This window comes from Pseudonaja textilis, chromosome 3 (assembly GCF_049901715.1).
Source record: "Pseudonaja textilis isolate UNSWEBS1 chromosome 3, rPseTex1.2, whole genome shotgun sequence".
Lineage (NCBI taxonomy): Eukaryota > Metazoa > Chordata > Lepidosauria > Squamata > Elapidae > Pseudonaja > Pseudonaja textilis.
This window is the reverse complement of record NC_141992.1, coordinates 52,895,804-52,918,204: the sequence shown is the minus strand read 5'-3', so window position 1 is coordinate 52,918,204 and position 22,401 is coordinate 52,895,804. Positions and strand designations below refer to the sequence as shown.

Here is a 22,401-nt window from a genome sequence, read left to right as displayed (position 1 = left end):
TGCATAACATTAGTCTCAGAAACTAACGACCATCTGGCCATAGAGAGGCAATCCCAGTAATCACATTTAAAGTGGCCTCTATAAATCTTTTGTACCATTGCAGGCATCTAGTCCAAATCTATCCATCCAACTCTCTGCACATAAACTCTTAAAGCATCTTCTGCAAATGATTTATGCTGTAATATATTCCTCCCAATATGTGTTATTTTCTAGTTAAAAAAAATCAGACGGTGATATTTCAGTCCACAAGTTTCAAGTGGGAATTTTTAAATATCAAAACTAGAGAAGGACGAAATGAAAATGGAGGGGAAAAGTTGTTTAAAATGTTCATTAATTATATGGTTTACCTGAACAACTTTGTACAGACTTATAACGGTTGAACTCCCGCATATAAATTGTACAGTTTTGGAGGAGGAGGAGAAGAATGTTTTTTAAATGATTTTAAAAATTGGAACTGCTTGTTTGAATCACTAATTGAATGTGACTAAGTGGAAGGCAAGAATTCTGCCACTAGACTTTAGTAAGCTTATCGATTCTATCAATATCTGATACTGTGATTGATATATATGCAATTATCTTCCTCACTGCAGTTAAAAGAAAACAGAGGTAACAGTCTGAAGAAAACGTTTAAATTATCTTAGGTATAAAATATAAAACATGGTTAAGAAAGTTTGATAATCCCACCACACTAATCCTGGCTGGGGGACATAATTCACATGTGCTATGTTGAAGGAAATGTGCTGTCAATGTTTTTTAATGTGCTTGTCATTCCTTCCCAAATTATAATATAGGAAGATCATTCCATGTATTTAGTGTGTGCCCACATAACAGGAGAAGAGAACCTAAAGCCCTTCTGTTGTTGTTGCACTGCAGTTCCCTGCATTCCTTATCATTAGCCTTCCTTGCTGATGCCAATGAAATCTAACAACAGCCTGGAGAGCTACTGATTCTCTCTATCTCTATTGTAAAAAAGAACTGCTACTGGAGTAGTTCTTGCTATGTTCTATATTTCATAAAACATTTAATGTCAGCATTTAATCAGAGGTCTATAAATAATGTCACGAATGACATCATGAATCCAAGAAAACTACACTGATAGAGCTAAGTTTTGGTTCTGACTGACACGCATGGCACAAACCTGAATTGATGATAGAGGAACACTGTGAGTCTCAGCAGCATGCATACCACGGCCAGCTTCACTGGAACAAAATACCCTTCAATTTTTGATCCATCTTCAGCAATAACATCACCAATCTCACCTAATGCAACAGCAAGCATTCTAATGTGCTGTCTTCATAAAATGTATCTTAATGAAGAGTTGTAAGAATTCTTCACCAAGACTGTGCAACTTGGATATGGTCCTGGTAGAATACATGTTGGGCTTTTTAAATCTTGTGCTATGAATCATGGTAGTTATTCAGCAAATGGGAAAAGGCCTCTTATCCTAACTAAAAGTAAGAGATGGAGAAAAAGATGGAGAGAGTTAGGGAACCAGCTGCTCCTTGTTTTTGTTTCGGCTGTTTCCTTATTCCGTCTCTCTCCCCCAATCTTAGATTTCTTGAAACAGGTTATCTGTGTTTTTCAATACCAATTAGCTAAAATTTCTCTTTTCCCATAAGATTTATTGCAATGTCCTACGACTACTATTATTCACTGAGGAAAATTCTGGTATTTCATTTGGAGAGCACCAGAAGGAAAGCAACTTTCCTTCTCAACCTTTTACCCTTGATATCATCTACCTCTGGTTGCTATGCAGGATGGGAAGGTTTTTTTAAAAGAACAGATGTCCTCCTTTAGGACTATCTTCTCTTTCACCCAGGAAGTAGGGGAAGGGTACTGGATGATGGTCACAGTTCAGATTCAGGAGTGGTATCCATGAGGTACCCACTGCTGTAGCGTCCATTGGCAACATTGCTCATTTCCATTGGGGACGTGCTCCCAGGGCCCAGGTAAGAGCGATGTGCAGGCATTGGAGAAGGGGTTTCACTAGGAACTTTGCTCAAGATGAAACGGGTCTCATCATTGTCTTCTAAGTTGGATATGTCCTTCATCATACGCCCCTTTTTGTATGTGACCGACAGAGCATTAGAACCATCTGACAGCAAATGGAATTGGCGGAGGACAAAGATCACAGGCAGAGGAAGGGTGGCCAAGATGATCAGAGACACAAGTATGCCCATTGCCCATTTGGGGTAGTAGAGAAATTTCTCCGCCGCCTGGAAGGAAAAGGGAAAAGTAATTTGGCATACATTATTGGTATTATGCATACATTAATTTAAGTGAATTAGCTTAGCAATTCTTTAGAACTCAAGCATAAAACAATTCCTTATCCATCACCTTTTAGAGAAGGAATACACTTTGAAAGGAGATGTTTACAGGAATTAAACTGCTAGCAGTAAACAATTTTCCTTTCTCTTAATTTCATATAGGTAAGTTCTTTCTTTTCTGTGTCAACAATTTGTCTGCTTCCTAGCCACTATTCACTTTAGGTAGCTTACACCTCCAAGAATATAAAAATACAATTCTAGTAGTCTAGAATTGGCTATGATTGGCAGAGTAAAAGCCGCAGGGATTCCTTTACTTTACATTTATTCTCTCACTGATATATGTACAATCCTTCCCTATTGTTGACTAGTGAGGATTTATTTATTTATTTTATTACTATAGCCACCCAACTCAACCAAGTCACTTTTGTTTGAAAAGTGGGAAAAAATGGCTGTTTTCACCACTTTCATAATTGAGGAATTCACTGCAAAAGGAACAAATGCTTAAACCATTTTTCAGTCAGTCTTTGTAGTGCCCTGCCAAAATATAATTTATTTTAAAACCTATGAAACTGTGATATATAAAAATGGTGCCATCTTAAAAGGATTAATTGAAACAGGAAGAAAATATATCAGTTCTTTGGACCTGTAATGTACAATCAGCATATTGTTGTCAGAACAAGAGTGTAAGGCATCCAGAAAGTATCCATGATATCAATCACTCCAAGACATATTCTCTCCAATTGATTTATTTAGGAACAGATCTGGTACCTCTAAGACAATTTCCCAAAGTGAAAGTATTTTCGGCAAGTTACACAGAATCCACCTTCTCTCCTCCCACTTCTACACTTCATAAATCATGAGAATCAATTAACTGCAACTGGAATTTCTTAGTACGACATACAGAATAACCTTGAACTTTTCAACTCTTCCACCCGCCCTTCCATTATGTGGCAGCTGAATTTCAAAGCTGACAAAGAGTTCCTTTGCCTTAATGTATATGGGCCCTGATCTAGTATTTAAATAATTTCATCTGCACTGAGGATTCAGTGACTTTATTACATGTTGTCATGCAGTTTATGCTCAATTGATATGTAGCAGCCTATGCAAATAAAATGGATCAGTTTCATGCTGATGCACAGTTTATGGATTTGAAAATGTTGAGGTATAATTTATGCAGACTCACCTCTTCTCTTATCCAGGCACTATAACCTGGTGGATTGACTGCTAGCTGAATTATACTGGCTGTCATCAGGCCAGCCATACAGATGGGTGAAATGTACTTCCATGTATAAAAATAATAGCAGGAAGGCCGGAAACCCAGCATATCTGTTAATTCCTGCATGAATCTAAAAATAAAGAAGGAAGAAAGTGAACAAGTGAAGCACATATGCCAGATTTCTGCCTTTTTATTTCATACTGGATAGAGAAATTCAATCAAGAAACTTTGCTGCACTAGAAATCTAAAGAAGAATCAAGAAATCTGAGGATTTTGCAATCAAGTAAGCTCATTATATAAAATGGTTTTAGAAGTAAAAGAAGGAAAAAATATAAGAACACCAGTTCCGCTGATTTCTTTTGAAAGAACTCTTACTTCTTGGTGCCATAAATCCAAGCCACCGTAATGTTCTCCAGAATTACCACAAGAGTGAGTGGCAGCGTTGCAGAATAATCATCAAACATGGTGACGAAATAGTTGCCTGAGCGTTGCACAAAGATCAGACCCACGAAGAAAGCAAAAATGCAACAGCCAACTGTAAGGAGCAGATGACAATTGTTAATACACATAACTTTCTGGAAGGGATGTTATGTTTGTCTGGTTAACATATTTTGTTATGTTTGTCCTATGGATACAATTATACTGCCTAAAAAATAATGCACAAAATAAAAAGTCCTAAATAGAAGTTCACAAATCATGAATATAATCCATACTGTGGAATAAATGAATGCACTTCTATTGTATGTTTAGGCATGACATAATTGGCATGTGCATTCAGTGGCAAAACAGGCAAATGAGTGTAACAGACCAAATGCAGGATCCAGCTGAACTTCTTACATGTATAGTAAGAACTATCCTCTTATGCTAAGCAATTCCTCTTCATTTCTATAAGGAAGCTAACTAAAGACAGAACAAAGCATGGTACTTAGTCTTCCTATGTTTAAAAACATGATTTCAGTGTGCATGCTACACTGACAGTAAGCAGAAAATGGGGGTTATTCCCATAGGAATTGCTTCCAAGTAAACATGCAAAAGCTTGCAAAATATCATGGGACAAACAGTATAACTTATCTTTAGAGAAAGGTAAAACAAATTTTGCTATAAATAAGTCTGGGAGAAACTTGACTTATTGGTATGATGTATTGCAGAGAAAGCTCTTTAATTTTACTTGACAAATCAGCAGAGGGCACATATAATAACACTTACAGATTAGAGATGCCTCCAGTTAAGAATGTGCAAGTTGGGTGAACTCAAGGTCAAGTTTAGCCCACAGAGAAGCCTCCCATTTATATAGCAATAGGACTTAGACTTATATACCGCTTTATAGTGCTTTACAGCTCTCTCTAAGCAGTTTACAGAGTCAGCATATTGGCCCCAACAATCTGGGTGCTCATTTTACCCACCTCAGAAGGTTGGAAGGCTGAGTCAACCTTCAGCCTGTGTGAATCAAACTGCCAAAGTGCAGGCAGCTGGCTGTCAGCAGAAGTAGTTTGCAGTATTGCACTCTAACCACTGTGCCACCAAGTCTCCTTCTATATGCTACATTTGGGCTGCATTTACATATATTATTTTATCACAGTACATTTCACTGGAACCAGGAAGATTTATTTACAAGTAACAATACATAAAATATGATATAGAGTCACAAAACAGACCTACTCACCACAAACTGTTCTATAAACCAATACTTAGTCCGTTTGTTTCTTAATAACATTAGCTATCACTTCATGATAATAAGATTAACTTCCCAGATGTTGAAAGGAAAAGGCTATGCCTTCTTTTTAAAGTAACGGTGTTGGTGGCAACATTGATTAGGATGTTGGAGGAAGAGAAAGGATATCTGCAGCTTAATGGGTCCAGAGCAGTGGCCCCCAATCTTTTTTGTGCCACGGCCCAGTACCGGCATCACAAAATGATCTGCGGCCCGGTACTGGCATCAGCACGCATGACAAGGCAAGGTGAGCCGAGCGACCGGCCAGCCAGCCGTCCCCCATTTCTCCCTGCCACCTTCAACTCCTCCTTTGTACCTTTTTTTGTGCTTTCTTAATCTCCTCCGCCATTGGGACGGCTCTTCATTTGAAGCCGCCCCCACTTCGATGAAACTACAGCACGAGGATTCCTTTAGGACCCAAACACCGCTTTCCAACCGGAAAAGCTCACCCGGAAGCACTTTCTCATTGAAACAAGATGGCGGCGCCCAGCAAACTGGTGGCCCGGTAGAAAATGATCCACGGACCGGTACCGGTCTGGGGCCCAGTGGTTGGGAACCCCTGGTCCAGAGTGATCAGCTCTAAACTGCCCCTATTACTCACACTGCAGTTTTCTCTAGACTCTGCATTTCCCTGAGAAGGGCCTTACCTGTTAATGCTTCTTTGCGCACTTTGAACATGTCAATGATAGGTGTGGTGATGCCAGCCATGGTCCCAATCATGCTCCCCAAACCCAGGTTTATCAGCATCAGGAAGAACATCACTGACCAGAAAGGAGAAGCTGGGAAGTGGGTCATTGCTTCAGTGAAAGCTATGAATGCGAGGCCAGTTCCCTGCACTGACTGTACACAGCCACAAAAGAAGATGCTTATGTTATTCTTGACAACAGAAAGAGTGTTATAAAAGCAGATGTGTGTCTGGATGTGTATTCTTGTCAATAGATTTCTGTCTGTAAAACTACAAGCTTTCAGAGCCAAACAGCCAACCACATATTACCCTCTGGTCCAATGAAGGGAATTTCCTATGTGGATAAGTAGAGGCAAAAAAAGCATGCATGTACTGAGGATTGCATAAGCACCTGCTGCTTTCTATATATACATGCTCTGCAAGAGAGAAAATAAACTCTGGCTTTATATTGCATGTATATCATAGATATGATGGGATGAGTATTTGTTCCTCAAGTTTTCCCAACATCACTAACTTCAAATGACCCAGGTACATTGATTCACTCATGGACCATAAGTCCTGAACCTCTTTCTTTCAATAGCTGTGGAGAAAGGAAACCCACCAGTTCAATAAATTAGGATTAATTGGGAAAAACTACTGCACAGTGAGAAAATTCAGGAACTTTCTTTCACATCAGGTTTGACATCCAATGGCATTTTCTTATCATAGATATTTTCACTCAGTACCCTTGAAATGAGTGCTAAGTGGCAATAGATTTCAGAAACCTCAGAACATTAAAATCCAGTGACATAATTGTGGGCCGAGGCATTTGCTGTGGTAATTCTGCTCCAATAAATTACATTAACAAGAAAAACAAAAGATGTCTGAGCCATTCTTCTGGATCTATGTATCATGTCTCTATGATAAACCAGGAACAGAACTGATCCCTGCTCTGCTATACCCTATATCAGGTGTCAAACTCACAGCCCGTGGGCTGGATGCATCACGCACTGGCCATGCCAACCCCCAGTTTAGCGAGGGGAAAAAAAGTCGAGATACATCACATGATGACATGATGTCATAAATTTGATACCCGTGCCCTATATCCAAGCAATAATTTTCAAGAGCACATGTGGGCTGATTTTCTTTGGCATCTCCAAGATTCCTTGCCCCACCTGGCTTTTTTTAAAATCTTTCGATTAAAATAATTATGTAGAAAGCCCACTTATTTTGAAACACCTTTTTTTTTTACAAAGATGCCTCTGGATCTTATACATCTGAAACTTTAGTCACTGTTTGGAATCAAAGGCCACTATGAGGAATGTTCTATACATCTTCCAGATAAAGTTCTTCAGATCAGGTCTAAGTTGGCCTCTGGCTTCGTAAGTCCAATTGAGTTGATCAATGCATGGACTGCCCAGTTATTTGGAATGAGTTTGTGCCAGTTGACCCCAATGAAATAGACTGGTGATATGACTACAGCTTCAGAGAGCCCCGGAGGAAGCAGATTAATTAAGAACTCTTTCAGTTAGGGTCAAATCTGGATACAGTACTGAGACAGCATTTGGTTGATTACCTGTGGAGGGACTGTGTGGAGCTGCGTCTAACCTAGCCCTCAGTCTATAGTAGAACAAAGTGATGACCATGTAAAAAATAAACCACATTAAGAACTTATCTTTATTTACAAACCAGACCAATATCTACAGTCAATTTATATAAGGGATTTGACATTTGGGCAATATTTGACCATGTCTTCATTCTGGAAGAGATATTGCTTCGGAAGAACTATACTGTGATGTGTCTTTTTTTTCCTATAGTTTATCTCTTTCTTTTCAAAGGAATTAAGATGACCCAAAATGCCAGTCTTTAAACATACCTTGTTAAGCTCGTCTTCCAGCAGGCAGGGATCCAATCCCAGCTTCTCAAATTGATCCTTCTTCACTGTCTTTATCACAGCATATATTTCAGTGTAATCCTTGGCTGTGAGATGGGAGAAGTTCACTTGGGGTGGTATCAGGGCATGGCTGAGGACATTTGTGTTCAGATAATCCAGGACCTTCTCAGCATTCCTACAATAGAAAAAAAAAGTACTTACAGAGACATTCTCCGGATTTCAACATACAATGAATTCACCTACTCTTAGCAAAATAAGTCATCATTTTTAGGCTGATGTAGAAGAATTAGTTTTATTACTCCTAGCAACTTCTTCAGAAACTAAATAATGAAAAGATCTCTATTTGCTGTGAACTCGAGATAGCAATCCACTTGGAGGAGAATGAGAGATTACTGAAATTGCAAATCGGAATAAAACTGCACTTCAGAAATGATAATGGTATGTCCTAGAGTCCCCTGCCTAAATCACCTGGACAGACAAGGAAGGAGGTACTTACTCAACCACACACTTTTCATTCATGACATTGGCTTTGAAGCCTAGCACAGCAAAAACAACCAATGTGGCCAAGATGGAAGTGAAGAAATTGATAAAGGAGACAAGGGCTGCATCAAAGTGGCAGTTATTATCCTGCTTGTTGTAACTGGAAAAGGCAATAACTCCACCAAAACCCAGTCCAAGGGCAAAGAAGACCTGAGTGGCAGCTTCTCGCCATACTTGGAGATCCAACATTTTATCAAGCTGCAAAAAAGAGACACAGACAGAAAGGTCAAGTTACCCCTGTATGTTCGTTGGTGAGCAGGGAAACACCTACAGTATCACAACTTGTAAACAAAGAGAAAAGTTGTAGGTATACTTTGTATATTCTGGCAAGGGTCCAATAATAACTTTCTCTTCTGCCAATGGAATTATGGATGATAATGGGCAAGTCCAAAGAAAGTGGGGCATTTTAAAGATCTATTTAAATCCTGAAATTATTTGTTTGGAGTCTTTATATATTAATGTTTCCCAATAAACTAGATTAAATTAGATATATATTATTAGATATATATTAATGTTTCCCAATAAATTGAGCATACAAAACATTTGCTAGACCAATACTTGAATACAGCTCATCAGTCAGGAACCCACATTATGTATTTGACATTTACACAGTTGAAAAAATCCAGAAATATTTCACAAGTGTTCTCTACTCCTCTACTCATTGCAGAATACCTTATGCCACCAGACTTGAAATTCTAGACCTAGAAAACTTAGAACTACGCTGCCTTAGGTCTGATCTAAGTATAGCATATAAAATTATATATTGCAATCTCCTTCAGCTTCAACCATCACAATACAACAGCATACAATAGATACAAACTCAAGGTAAGCCGCACCAAACTTGATTGCAGGAAGTACGACTTCAGCAACAGAGTGGTCAATGTCTGGAATACTTTACCTGACTCTGTTTCTTCCCCAAACCCCCAAAACTTTAACCTTAGACTGTCTACTATTGACCTTACCCCTTTCCTAAGAGGTCGGTAGGGGGCATGCATAAGTGCACCAATGTGCCTACTGTCCCTGTCCTATTGTTTCTTTTTATTTTTCTTATACGTATCCATTTCATGTATTCATAACTATGTTTATACTTATACCTGTTATCTTATAATTGCTTGACAAAATAAAATAAATAAATAATATTCTCTGGGCAGGTTACAGTCATAAAACATACATCATTTTATATGATTTTTACTTGATGATGAGTTACAATTTTGATCTGTATTCTGCTGTTACTCATTGGAACACAACTATAAGTAGCCATCAAATTACAAACCATAAAATAAATTTGTCAGGGGACCAGCATCACAACTAAACTAAAAATAAGCGTTACACAAAGAGTGCTGTAGTAAGTAAGTTAAAGGTAATGTAGGAAGACTGACTTCAATTCACCAAAGGTGCTCAATTTCAAAATTCCACTCAGGAATGCAAACTTAGCACCTAGTTCGTCCTTTCTCAAAACTGCATCTTTGCCAAGATCATACAGCTGCCCTCCACAGCTGGCACATAGTTCTAGATAAGGATAATATCTGCTTTGGGAGTTGCAGGTGGCATCTGCCTGACAATCCAGGCATCCCAAAGCATTTTTGAAAAAAAGCCCAAGTGATATAAAAAAAACTCACCCAGTGATGCAGAAATTTCCATAATATGCAAACATTCTGGGATAATATCCAACAACTGAATTATTATTCCTACATATCTGACATGTACCAAATTGGGAGGTGGGGGGGAGGCACAACTTAAAGCACATCTAAGAGTAGAGAAATAAAATCTCTCTGAAATTTAAAATCTCTCTGAAAGTCCTTGACTTATGACCACAATTGAGCCCAAAATTGGTATTGCTAAATGAGACAGTTAAGTGCATTTTGCCCTATTTTATAACCTTTCCTGCCACAGTTGTTAATGACTGCAGTTGAATCACCGCAGTCATTAAGTTAGTAACAGGGTTGTTTACTGAATCTGGTTTCCCCGTTGACTTTGTCAGAGGGTCAAAAAAGGTGATCACATGACCCTGGGAAACTGCAACCACCCTAAATATGAATGAATTGCCCAGCATCCAAATTTTGATCACATGACTATGGACATGCTGCAGTGGTTATAAATGTGGAAAATGGTCACGTCACTTTTTCCAGTGACTTTTAATGGTCGCTAAACAAACTGTTGTAAGTCGAGGACTACCTGTACCCATAGTGACCCTGTGAAGGTTCTTCTCCCTCAGCCTAATCTACCTCTCAGTGTGAATGTGGAGTGGAGAACTCTGGAGACTCGCCTTAATAGTTGGACACAAAGCCAACTGGAAGAAGCTCTAAGAAGGAGGTGAAAGCAAACCACAGTTGAACAGTTTCAAGGGACTAACAATAATGTAAAGGTATTTTTAAAAAGTCTTTACCTTAGGAGTGAACATATGTAGAATCCCATCTACTGCCCCTCTCAAAAGCAAACCCCGGATCAGGAAGCAGATCAACACCACATATGGAAAGAGAGAGCTGAAATACATCACCTAAGTGGGGAGGAGAGGATGCGACATAAATCAGCAATAGCACTGACAGGCACTAACCCTAATACGTTTTTTTTTTCATGTGTCATAGTTCTCTATAAAAAATGTTCAGATTTTCAATTTGATGAGATGAGAAAAATTATCTTCTGGACATTCCTAGCCTTCCTTGTAAACAGAACTATGATTTTCAGAAGGGCAGTCCACTAGACAGAGAAACTGAAAAACATCTTGGAAAAAGATAATGGGAATCACTTCCACACATTGCCAGAAAATCAACATGGGCATGACTGTACATTTACCAATAAACAAGTTTGTGAGTCTCTGTTGAAATAAGAGTTATGGGGTCTTGCAGGATTTTAAATATGAATAAATGTATCAGATCCCTACATTGGTGAAGTAAACATAGCCCATCAAAACTGTTACAATAAATTTGTTCATTCATCTTGTAATATATATATGATCGGTAGGGAGAGAGAGAGGGAGGGAGGGAGGGAGGGAGAGAGAGAGAGACAGAGAGAGACCTAATGATCCCTGAAACAGCTGGATAATGGTAAATATAACCCCCATAGTTGCCATGGGCCGGTTCACATGCTTGTCTTTTAAATAACTACCCCAAAGCATCAGATCATGGAACACAGAATAGGCATAACTATTATATTTGGCAAATGTTTAGACAAAATCTGCAGTATTCACTTAAACACTCTGGATGACTACTGATCTATAGACTTAAAAGAAGGGTTATCAATCAATTCTAAAAGTTATTCTCTGTTTCAACCCATCACTCATGATGCTTACCTTTCCTGAGGATTGGATTCCTTTGATCATCGCTAAGCATACAATGCTCCAAGCTATCAGCAGGCATAAAGTCATTCTCCAGTTAAGTCCACCACTCTCTGAAATGGAGTTGGAAATGTCCAGGGCATCACGATACCAGAAGAAAGTAGTTGCAGAGCTTTTGTCACATTCCGGTTCTATGACTGCAGAAGATAAGAACTTGGGTTGAATAAATTTCCTACAAATCTTTGAGTTGGCATTTGACAGTAGGATGCCTCGGGTGTAGCTTAAGTGAGGTAGAATTTATTTAGAACCAATCCATAGGACACATCAGGAAATATGCCTAGAGGTCTTTTTCAGAAATGGACGTGGGGAGAATATTGCTATCCAGAATTAAAGATTAAATAAATGGGGTGATTTATACTCACTATAAAAGACTCATCTATGTGCTGGGCTCAAGGTCTATTAAATGCTCCATTAACTTCCAAAGTGTTTCGGTTGCATCCTTTGGAAACTATTTCTTACCAGCTAATGCAATCTTTTATTCTAACAGGATGAAACAGACCTGAGCTATTGTCTTTTTCTTGGAATGGAAGCCTATCTACTGTGCTACACTCTTAACATCACAGAAAAAGAGAGCAACATTATTACTTTCAGATATAGGCAAATGAATACTTCGTGCTTTTCACAGAAGGAAGAAAAACGGTGAGCACATCACATCCTACCCTTTTTCAAGTGGGATTAACAAGAAGCAGCATTAAGTACTATTTCAACAATTAACTTTATGGCTTTTATTATTCTAATAAAAAGTAAACAATTAGAATGGAAATTTGCCTCATCTTCTTTTCCCTATAGAGAGAGTTGCAAAAACTGGCTACTCACTTGCCACTGAGCCATTTTTTAAAATAGGACATTCACTCCAAGGTAAAGGATACTGGAAGGATTTGAAAAAGTAGAAGATGCTCCATCCAATGATCACATTGTAATAGAGTCCAACAAACAAACAGACCTGGCAAAAGGAAATTGAAATTATGTCTAGCTCTTACATAATAATATTTCATTCAAACAAAGGAAGAGGACCTTCTAAAGTGAACCCCAGAAAAATGGCCCATTGCCATTTATTTGCTAATTTATTTAGCAAATATCTGGACTTTCATTATGAATAGTTTTGTGAACATATTTAACCTCCAAGTTGCCATAGATCTGGGAGGATTTATATGCCAACAGAATGCTCCCGAAGAGCCAATCTAATTCAAGGACTGTAGATCATGTTTTCACTCAGTTGATGGCATAGATTTATTTCACCCATTGAAATGAATAGAGTGTGCATGAGCAAGAAATGTGAACGTACATTAAATGTGATGCAGAAGCCTATCGCAGAAGCCCATCTGGATGTTTATGTATTTCTCCTTTGAATGTGTGGATAATTTTGAATCAGAATTTTCCAAGAAAGCAAATATGGAATACGTTCAGTGCAGGTAAATTATATGAGTACTACAATAATATACATTTCATAGAATCCCTTTGTGTATAAAAGTTTAACCCTCTGTAGTGTATGGATCCTTAACCAGCATTTGTTGGGTTTAACATGGTCATAGAATGATCTGCTTGAAAGACTTTATTATTTTCCCATTTGCCAGCTGCTCAGTGATTTTCAGAAAGGAGTAATCCAGCATGGGATGTTCTGCCTTATGATCCTCCTATGGAACATTGATTGAAAAGATGGCAACTGTCAAACTATATAAGAGCTCCTGAGCCAAATATAAAATGTTTTTCAGGTGAAATTTAAAAAAAAAAACATAAGTTGAAACAGAAATTTATCTTAACTAAAATTTGATGAGCTTGACCTATTGCCATTAAATCAAAAGAGAAATCTGATAAATGTTGAATAAAGCAGAAACAAATAATTTGAGAAGATGAAGCATTCTGTTTTGTACTGAATTTTGACTTCATGTTTTTTCAATTAAGTTGAATTTAATAATAATAGCAAGAAAGTATAGTATGGAGATAAAATGCTGATAAAATGGTTACATTATTCTAATAATCCTCAAATAACTGGTCAGTGGAACTTTTAGGAAAGAGATTTTTGCTGGAAATTGATGGTGTTAAATTAAGGAACCCAAGCGCAGCTTCATAAGCTGCCATCTTTTCCACTGAAAAATGGTTGTTCTCCACCAGCACGATTCTCCTAATGAGCTAAGTTCCCACATTAACTACAATTTATATAATATTGTAAAATCCAGTAGAAGAACATGCAAAATGATCTCAAACATTATGCTTTACTTCATCATAATTTCCCTAGTTCTCAGCAATATTTATTCCTTTTTAGATCTTCCAGCAAGACCACATTTCTTTTGCATCCATTAGACGGCTAGACATTTTAGGCATTTCACTTAGAAATAAATTCTTTTCAGGATGACTTGTAATATTTCTCCAATACTGAATTAAATCTTTTGCAGTTGTAATGTACTGTTATGCAATTGTTTAAAAGTTAGAAGTTAGCACATTTTATATAATGTCCCCAATCTAAATGGCTTATTTTTTTTTTCTTATGCTAAAAGCCTGATCATTTCCTAAATTCCTAATCAGAGAAAAATGGAGTTTGAGGAGAAGGCTATGAATGTTGATACATGCAAGTAGAACATATAACACATTTAATTTTGGTGACATTCCCTTTATTGTGCAGTTTTTTGCTTTCTTTTTTTTTTAAAAAAAAGCTGTCCTAAGCATGAATTTCAGATCCCTAATTGATTCCACATATCAACATATTTTTATTCTATTATTTCATAATTAATCACCTTTAGCTAGAGGTGCTGGAAAATTAACATATCTGCTAGATTTTTGATGGCTAGGCATTATCTTCTTTTTTTCCTGTTAGAACTTTGACATGCGTCAACAGGCAGATGTATATACTGTACACAAAAGCTTTATTTTATGAACCACTATAGAATGGAATTGCAAAAAAAACAAATAAACCCTATTCAGTAAACCCCAAACATCTTAAATTTTAGAAGAATTTATTGAGCTAATCAACCTGGTTTTTTTCCCTTTCCTTTTTAGCTGTTTCTGTTTGATAACCAGGAGTTACGAATTTTGGTCTACCTACTATAAATCGTGCACAAATTTACTACTAGATCCGGATTTTTTCTCAAAACCACCTACATAATATTATCCACCCATTTATAGCCTGTATGAGACATGTAAACTCATCCAATCACTCACTAAGAGGCTGGCAAATCCAATGCCACCTAATCGAGGGCAAACATAATTCCACACTCCTATGCTGCCCCGGCGGATTCTCTGCCCTACGGCCAGTTCCAGGAAAAAGAGAGGGAGTCCAATAAGGATGAGCAGGATGAAATAGGGGACTAGATAAGCACCTGAAAGGGAAAAGAACGTTTAATTAGAGACATTTCTTTTTCTGCTACAGATCACAAGAAAACATCATCAGACCTTGGACACTTGTAGGCAGATCGAACAGCATGCATGAGGCAAAGGTTTTAAAAAAAACCCTTTGGGGTTTCAGACAGCATGTGGCTTCTGTTAGCTCTTCAGAATAAGGTCACATTTTTATTCAGCTCTGAAGCAAAAACCTTGCTTTATCACATTGCTTCATGGCTTTTTATGTTTCCCCAAAGGGAATTGGAGAAATAAACAACTGGCCACAACATCTTCTATTTTAGAATTGCTTCTGTTTTAGAATTGCTTCTGTTTTAGAATTGCTTCTGTTTTAGAATTGCTTCTGTTTTAGAATTGCTTCTGTTTTAGAATTGCAGAGTTGGATCATTAAAGTCTCTCTGAGGGAATGACATCTGCCACATTTCTGATAAATACAGGAAGTAGGATATAGATTTTCTGCAAAGAGAAAGAAATGTGCATCAAGGCTGAAAGAAAAAGTAAAAGGGGCTTCTGGGTGAGTTGATATGGTTGTTTAGTTTTCTCCACCAGGGGCTCCACAAGCAGAAACAGCACAGTACACCAGGAGAAAGTTTTTTTTTCCAGAGATAAATTTCTCTGGAGGAAGGAGAAATCAGGTGATTGCCCACTTGTGCTCTGGAAGAATTGTTCCCCATGAGAGGAGCACAGGAACTGAGTTACTTGTGACCAGTTGCAAGTTGAGTGACTTGGGACCCAAGGGAATTTATAATGTGCCCTTAACTGCTATTCAGCCTTACAGAGATAACCCAAGTTAACAGAGATAACCTGAGAGAGATATCCAAATGGCAGTGAAGATTTTGGTGAATGGCTTACTTTTCAAATTAAGGCAGGGGATTCTATTTTAAGGCATTTCAATTTAAAAGTCAAAAATTTAAGAAGATTGTGACCTAAGAAAAGTTTCAACCAGACAAAGGGGACAGAGATTTCAAAAATAGAAGATCTTTTTTTTCTGACAAAGGTGCCTTTGAAAATAATAAAATTAATTAGAACACACCTTCCTGGGAATGTTGACTGTTTACTTTTAAGGACAGTAGTAGTTAGAAGATTTTACAAAATAAAAAGAAAAGAATAATATGAACTATGTTGTGGGACTGTAACTATAGAGAGATAATTGGGACTAAAGTGTTAAGGATAGAAGCAAAACAGAAGAAAAGGAGAAGCCTGCCTTTTACTTTTACCACAGTAAATTGACACTACAAAGAAAGCTGTCAAACTGGGAGAACGATGTGGGTGCTCACTAGAACAACTTGCAGATAAAGGCATTTAACCAGATTGATTGCAGAAAATATAACGTTAATGCCTTAAGAGGGACAAGATTTGCTTTGAACAAGAAACGATCAACTAATATACTGTATTTATTAAAGAAGGTTAATGAAGACCAATATGGGTTTTATCTAAAAGACAACTACGAGATAATATTAGAAAAATTTTAAATATTCTGGAATACTTGGAGCAACATAATGAAAAACAAGCTGCATTGATATTCATAGATGCAAGAAGGCCTTTAACAATTTGAATTGGGTTATTTTGTTTAGAATTCTGGGACATATGAACCTTAGAGATAATTTTATTAAATGGGTGAAATCTAGTTGCACTTTTCAGAAAGCACAAATAATTGTTAATTGAGAACAAACAAAACTTCGGAAAATTAAAAAAAGAAAAGGGAAAGATGTCCACTGACTCCACTTTTGTTCACTTTGGTTTTTGAGGTACTGAACAAAGACATAAGATCAGAGACTTATGGGGGTTAATATTATTGTCTAAGTTAATAGTTAAGGGTATTTGCAGATCATTTGGTATTAGTTTTAGAAATTGCACTAGAGAGAGTAGAAACATGGAAATGTTAATAACCTTTGTATATTAGCAGGAAGTTTTGCAAGCTTAGACAACTGATGGCAGAAAAAGACCTAGTGGTCTATCGAATCTGCCCTTTGAGTTTGTTTTTTGTTTCCTTTTTAATTAATTACTGTACATTTTTTATATTTAATTAGTTTTATTTTTATCAGATGAGTTTTTAATGTTAGAAATGGATATTGGGTACATAAACCACTCAAGGTCTGCAGTGATTTCAGCAGCATATAAATTTGATGAGTGGATGGACGACTAAGCTTTTTACAATAAATGTACATGCATATTTGTAGGGTTATCATCCGTTTCATTTTCAGATAGACATTCAGTGATTATGCTAAGCCATCATAAGCCTTGTCTGGTTCTGATTCAGTGCAATGTACATTTTATACATATTTTGTAGAACGGCCTCTGGTGTGAGCCCAGCCAGATGTGATTTATTTAATAAATAATGGTTAAGCAAAATATTGCTCAGCAAGCTATCCAAGCCAATCAATGTCCTCATCAACCTCACATCTACCATAATCATATGCTGCCTTTTGCATTTATTATCCCCACAGCAGCTCTGTGCTGAAAAAAAAAACCCAATTCCTGGAAATGCAGCTAGATGAAAACTTCTTCATAAAAGATTCTTAAAATAGCAGCACTATAATTCTTAGGTTAAATGGACAGAAAAGAATTAACTGGGTAGATTGAGAAATATAAATAGCTGATCAGAAAATCTAAAAATATGAACGCTTGGAAGCTACCCACTAACATAAAGTGATCCCTCCCTCTTCCTATTAACATTCCAAGCTCATTCAGCATCAGCAGGATTTAAAAACCTCCCTCGCATTCAGAATAGCCAGTTAAGCAGTTTGAGAAAAAAAAAAGGCATTCACACAATACTATTGGTGTAATGCTTGCCACAGCTCTGAGGAAGCTAGCTCCCCCATCCCAAATCTTTCTCACCCCCGTGAAACCTCTAAACAGGTTGCATCTGATTAAAAAAAACCTGAACAAACAAATAACATGGTCACAGGAAAACAATATAACACTGAAATACCTTTAAAGCATAAACCTTTACATTGCTGCGTATCTTAAATGAATCTCCATAACATTCCCTATAGCAATAGAACCACCATTCATTGCTAAGCTGCTTCATATTTTGATCAATAGTGAATGAAAGGGTCAGTCAAATTTCTATGCAGGTGTGCACTGTATACATACTATATAAATCCTCATTCCCAAAACTGTGCTTGGAAAACAAGATATATGGCAAGGTTCCTTCTTAATACAACAGCACTCTCTGGTGGCCCACCAATGTGCAGACAGCTAGAAATATAGACAACAGTGAGGAAGGGCTGTGTAGCCAAGGTGAGCTTCACAAGTGGTTGCTTAGGATTGCACATAACCAGAGACCCCATAGGCTGAAAACACCTGCATAACATATTTTAAAAATGATTTTACAGATGAAGCTTTGGGATGGCCTGAGGTCCAGCACAAAAGGCTGAAGTTCAACGTTCAGGACAGTGGCAGTGCAATTCTATTGAGGTATAGTCACTAAAAGTGCTCTCAGATAAGTGCAGATGTGTTTGCACTTTGTATTACCAATATTTATGTAGAGACTGGACTCTCAGCCTTTAAGTATTAAAGAAAATCTTAGGGTGGCTAATAATAAATATGGTTTAAAATCAAAATGATTGGAAATAGAACCAGAAACAAATAATTTATGGCAAATTAACACTATTTCTATTTAACACTATTCTACTATTAGTGGAGCATAGTCTGCTGGACTGCAATTCAAAAGAATAAAATGAGCATCAGAAGTGCAGATGATTTGGGTGCAGGTTTTTAAAAAGGAAAGGAATTTCAGAGATTTATCCTCCTGACAGATTCCGGAGACATAATTTATTTCCAGCTATCCAGTGGGTTGGAGAGGATAAAAAAGAATTACATAATAGAAAATACTATCATTAATTTAAAAATGACAAATAATATATTATTCTATATGTGAAATATAAATTAAACAGGTAAATGAATATTGTGTATCACAACTAACTTGACAAATTTAAATCACAGAAAGCTGAACCGGGTTAACGTATCTAAAATTATTACTAGTTTAGAGGTTTTTAGTAAAGAGGGTTTATTTAATACTTCTGAGACAATCATGGATTGATTTTTTCACCATGGATTTGCTAGCACAATCAAGGAATCACCAATAAATCAAGCAAAATGTCCTTTGTTGATTCAGATGCTGTTTTTTTACCAAAACAAGTAAATAAGTAAGGGACTTGACTTGTTCATGATGGAATTATGAAATAATCTAGGAAAATAATCTGTGTTAATGTATGAAAAGTTTGATTTAGGGTAACAGCTTCTATTTGTCCTCTTGATTATACAAAGGTATAAGATATGAGGGTACCTGAAACTGGTTGTGAGGCATCCCAAGGGGATCACTGAGATGCCAGGTTTTTTGTTTTTTATTTTTATTTTTCGTTTACAATTTTATAGATATTGGTTTTATTATTGTGAGTCAATCCAGAGTTGTGGGTTAGTTTGTTTGTTTGTTTGCTTTTCAATTTCTATGCTGTTCATCTCCCCTACAAAGTGATTCTGGATGTTTATGATGGGAGGCAATAAACAGTCTAAATACAAGCTAAATACAACAAAAAAATTACTTAAAGTAACGTGCTTTACCATACAGTCATGGGAACAGTTATTGCTTAGTAGTAGATTATAAATTTTACCTGCCTTTACAGAGAAAGTTGGAAAAGATTCTCCTCTGAAACGGAAGAGTCCCTCTGGGTTAGCTAAGGATGGAGAACTTCTGGCTTTCAAACCAGAAAATCTGGTCAACCCAGCTAATAATGGAGGATGAAGGGTGTACACATATAACATGCAAATCATGGCTTTCAAGACAAAATAGCCTCCTTTCTCTACACTAGAGCAGGTGCTTTCTCTGTTGAGAACTGTTTCTTCTTCCTTGATCACTTACCTCCACCATTCTTTTGGCACAAATATGGAAACCGCCACACATTCCCCAGGCCCACAGAGTAGCCTATTTGAGCCAAAATGTATTGTAGCTTGTTGTTCCATGCTGGCCTGTCATCGTCTGCTTCTTCCCCAACTTGCTGTTTGTTCCAGTTTTCTGAAGCCACATTTAAGACACTGTGTCTATAGTCCACAGGTTCCTCCAGAGCCAGTAGATCAGCCACTGATTCTGTGACAGGCTCATTGCTCTGTTCTCGTTGAGTTACGTTGCTGCTCTTAGGCATTGAGATGGTTTGGTGTAGCCACTTATAGGTTAAGTACAGATTTATTCCAAGGCCAGGTGGAATAAAACTTTTTAAAGGGCAAGTGTTGGGATAACACGTCAGATCTGAGTCATTTGTGTGAGACCTGCAAAATAGCACAAAAAGGAAAGCAAATTAAAATATGGTAGGGGGCATTACCACTTTCCCCACTGCTGACCCATCCATGTGTGCTTCATCATTCTTCAATCACACAGTGCAGATGTGGGCATTGGCTACAAGAGTCAATTGTCCATAAGTCTTAGTGTTCATTCTTAAAGAACAATTTCCTAGCGTAATAATTTCATAATGCTTGAAAAGATGCTGGCAATTCAAAGTGGAACCATAAAAGATAGGGCTGGAAAGGGGATACAGGAGACAGAATGTCTACATAGAATTTTTGGGTAGAAGCCATTCCATTATGTACAATATGCTAATATATTTGCACAATTAGGTCAGGTTGCACAATTAGCTTTTCTTGGTACAGATATTGGGATAATTGGCTATTCCAATATCGGTATCAAGTATTTAACTAATTTTTGAGAACATTCATTGTCTACGGCATATTAAATAAAAAGAGTATGAAAATTTCATTTCAAGCCTAAAGGAAGATCGTGCACCTGTTTTTCACTATTTCCAACAAAACCTTGGATAGTTGTTTCAATTTCTTATTGGTTTGCTGCTAAAATTCAATACTTGTGGGCTGGGCAGGGGGTTACAAAAAGGGATTTGAGGTCATACATGATCTATAGTCCCTCCCCCCAGCTATAAAGCAACTTCATAACCAGCCATCTCTTCATTTTAATGCCCCCTTTTCCAATCAATCACAATCTGAAGATTTACAGTAGTTTTTTAATCTAACATTTTTCCCCAAGTGCATGCAATGCCAAGAATGTGTCAGAAGCTATTTAGGTTAAAATACTGCAGCAGTAAAGAGAAGACCAAGCTTTGGCAGTTTTCGCATAGGAGCAGCCAACATTAAAGTTATCTTTTTGTTGCTGACATTATCAGAGTAACTAGAAGGGCCAGAAATCTTCTGTTAAATTGCCCGTGACACTTGTACAGCAGATAATATCTGTGAAGTGTTTGGCATTGCAAGCAAAGCCATTGATTTCTTGGCTTTGCCATTCGAGAACTATCATCTCTCAATAGAAAATCCTCCCTCAGCCGAATAGAGCACAGTCCCCTGCCTTTCAATGTATGCACCTGATTCTGGACTATTTCCAGACTGATGTAGTTTCATTTCCCTGAAAACATATTTTACAATGAGATTTTTAAAAAGCTGTTTTGACTAGCACTTTCCTGCTTGCGTATAGTTTGGAGCAACCGAGGTTGCTCCTCAGTGTAATAATCACTTTAGTCTACAAAATCATAACCAATAGGTCCTCGTGAGTGGTACCCACAAGGCTTTCTGCTCCATCTGTTATTCTACATATTATTTTAAAAACTATTTTAAAATACAAAATTAACATCATATATATATCTATATATATATATATATCTATATCTATCTATCTATCTATCTATCTATCTATCTATCTATCTATCTATCTATCTATCTATCTATCTGTTTCAGACGAACACAATACAGAAGCCTGATGATGGCAGATGAGATTCTGCCGAAACATTACTACAACTTTAAAAGCACAACTACAATGACGTGGGAAAATACCCGAACAAAGCTGAATGCCATACATGTAAGTACCCGCGAAAACTTAAGGAAAATAAATAAATAGATAGATAGATAGATAGATAGATAGATAGATAGATAGATAGATAGATAGTCCTTGATGTACGACCACAATTGAACCCAAGATCTCTGTCACTAAGTGAGACATTTGTTAAGTGATTTTTGCCCCATTTAACGAACTTTCTTGCAACAGTTGTTAAGTGAATCACTGCAGTAGTTAAAATAGTTACAGGATTGTTAAGTGAATCTGACTCCCCCATTGACTTTCCTTGTCACAAGGTCGCAAAAATGGATCACATTACACTGCAACCATCATAAACCTGAGTCAGTTGCCAAGCATCTGAATTTTGATCACATGAACATGGGGATGCTGTAACAGGGACATAAATATGAAAAACAGTCATAAGTCACTTTTTTCAGTGTGCCATTGTAATTTCGAACAGTCACTAAGTGTATTGTTGGAAGTCGAGCACTCCCTGTACTTAGCCTTCTAATAGAGAAATATTTTGTCATATTTTGTCAGAACAGAACAGAACAGAACAGAGAATTCTTTATTGATTGGACACACAAGGAATTTGTCTTGGTGAATTGAA

The 22,401-nt window shown here is 37.2% G+C and overlaps 1 protein-coding gene across 1 annotated transcript; it reads right to left on the bottom strand.

The window, feature by feature from the left end:
* Positions 1–1,611: 1,611 nt before the first annotated feature.
* Positions 1,612–20,207, bottom strand: SLC6A17 (solute carrier family 6 member 17). The gene is made up of 11 exons (XM_026707273.2): positions 19,824–20,207; positions 14,783–14,940; positions 12,443–12,569; positions 11,582–11,763; positions 10,679–10,789; positions 8,249–8,490; positions 7,735–7,927; positions 5,842–6,034; positions 3,859–4,018; positions 3,451–3,613; positions 1,612–2,216 (listed from the first exon to the last, which is right to left on the bottom strand). The coding sequence occupies exons 1-11, from the start codon at positions 20,101–20,103 to the stop codon at positions 1,848–1,850; spliced, it is 2,178 nt and encodes a 725-aa protein (XP_026563058.1). The 5' UTR covers positions 20,104–20,207; the 3' UTR covers positions 1,612–1,847.
* Between the last annotated feature and the right edge of the window lie 2,194 nt (positions 20,208–22,401).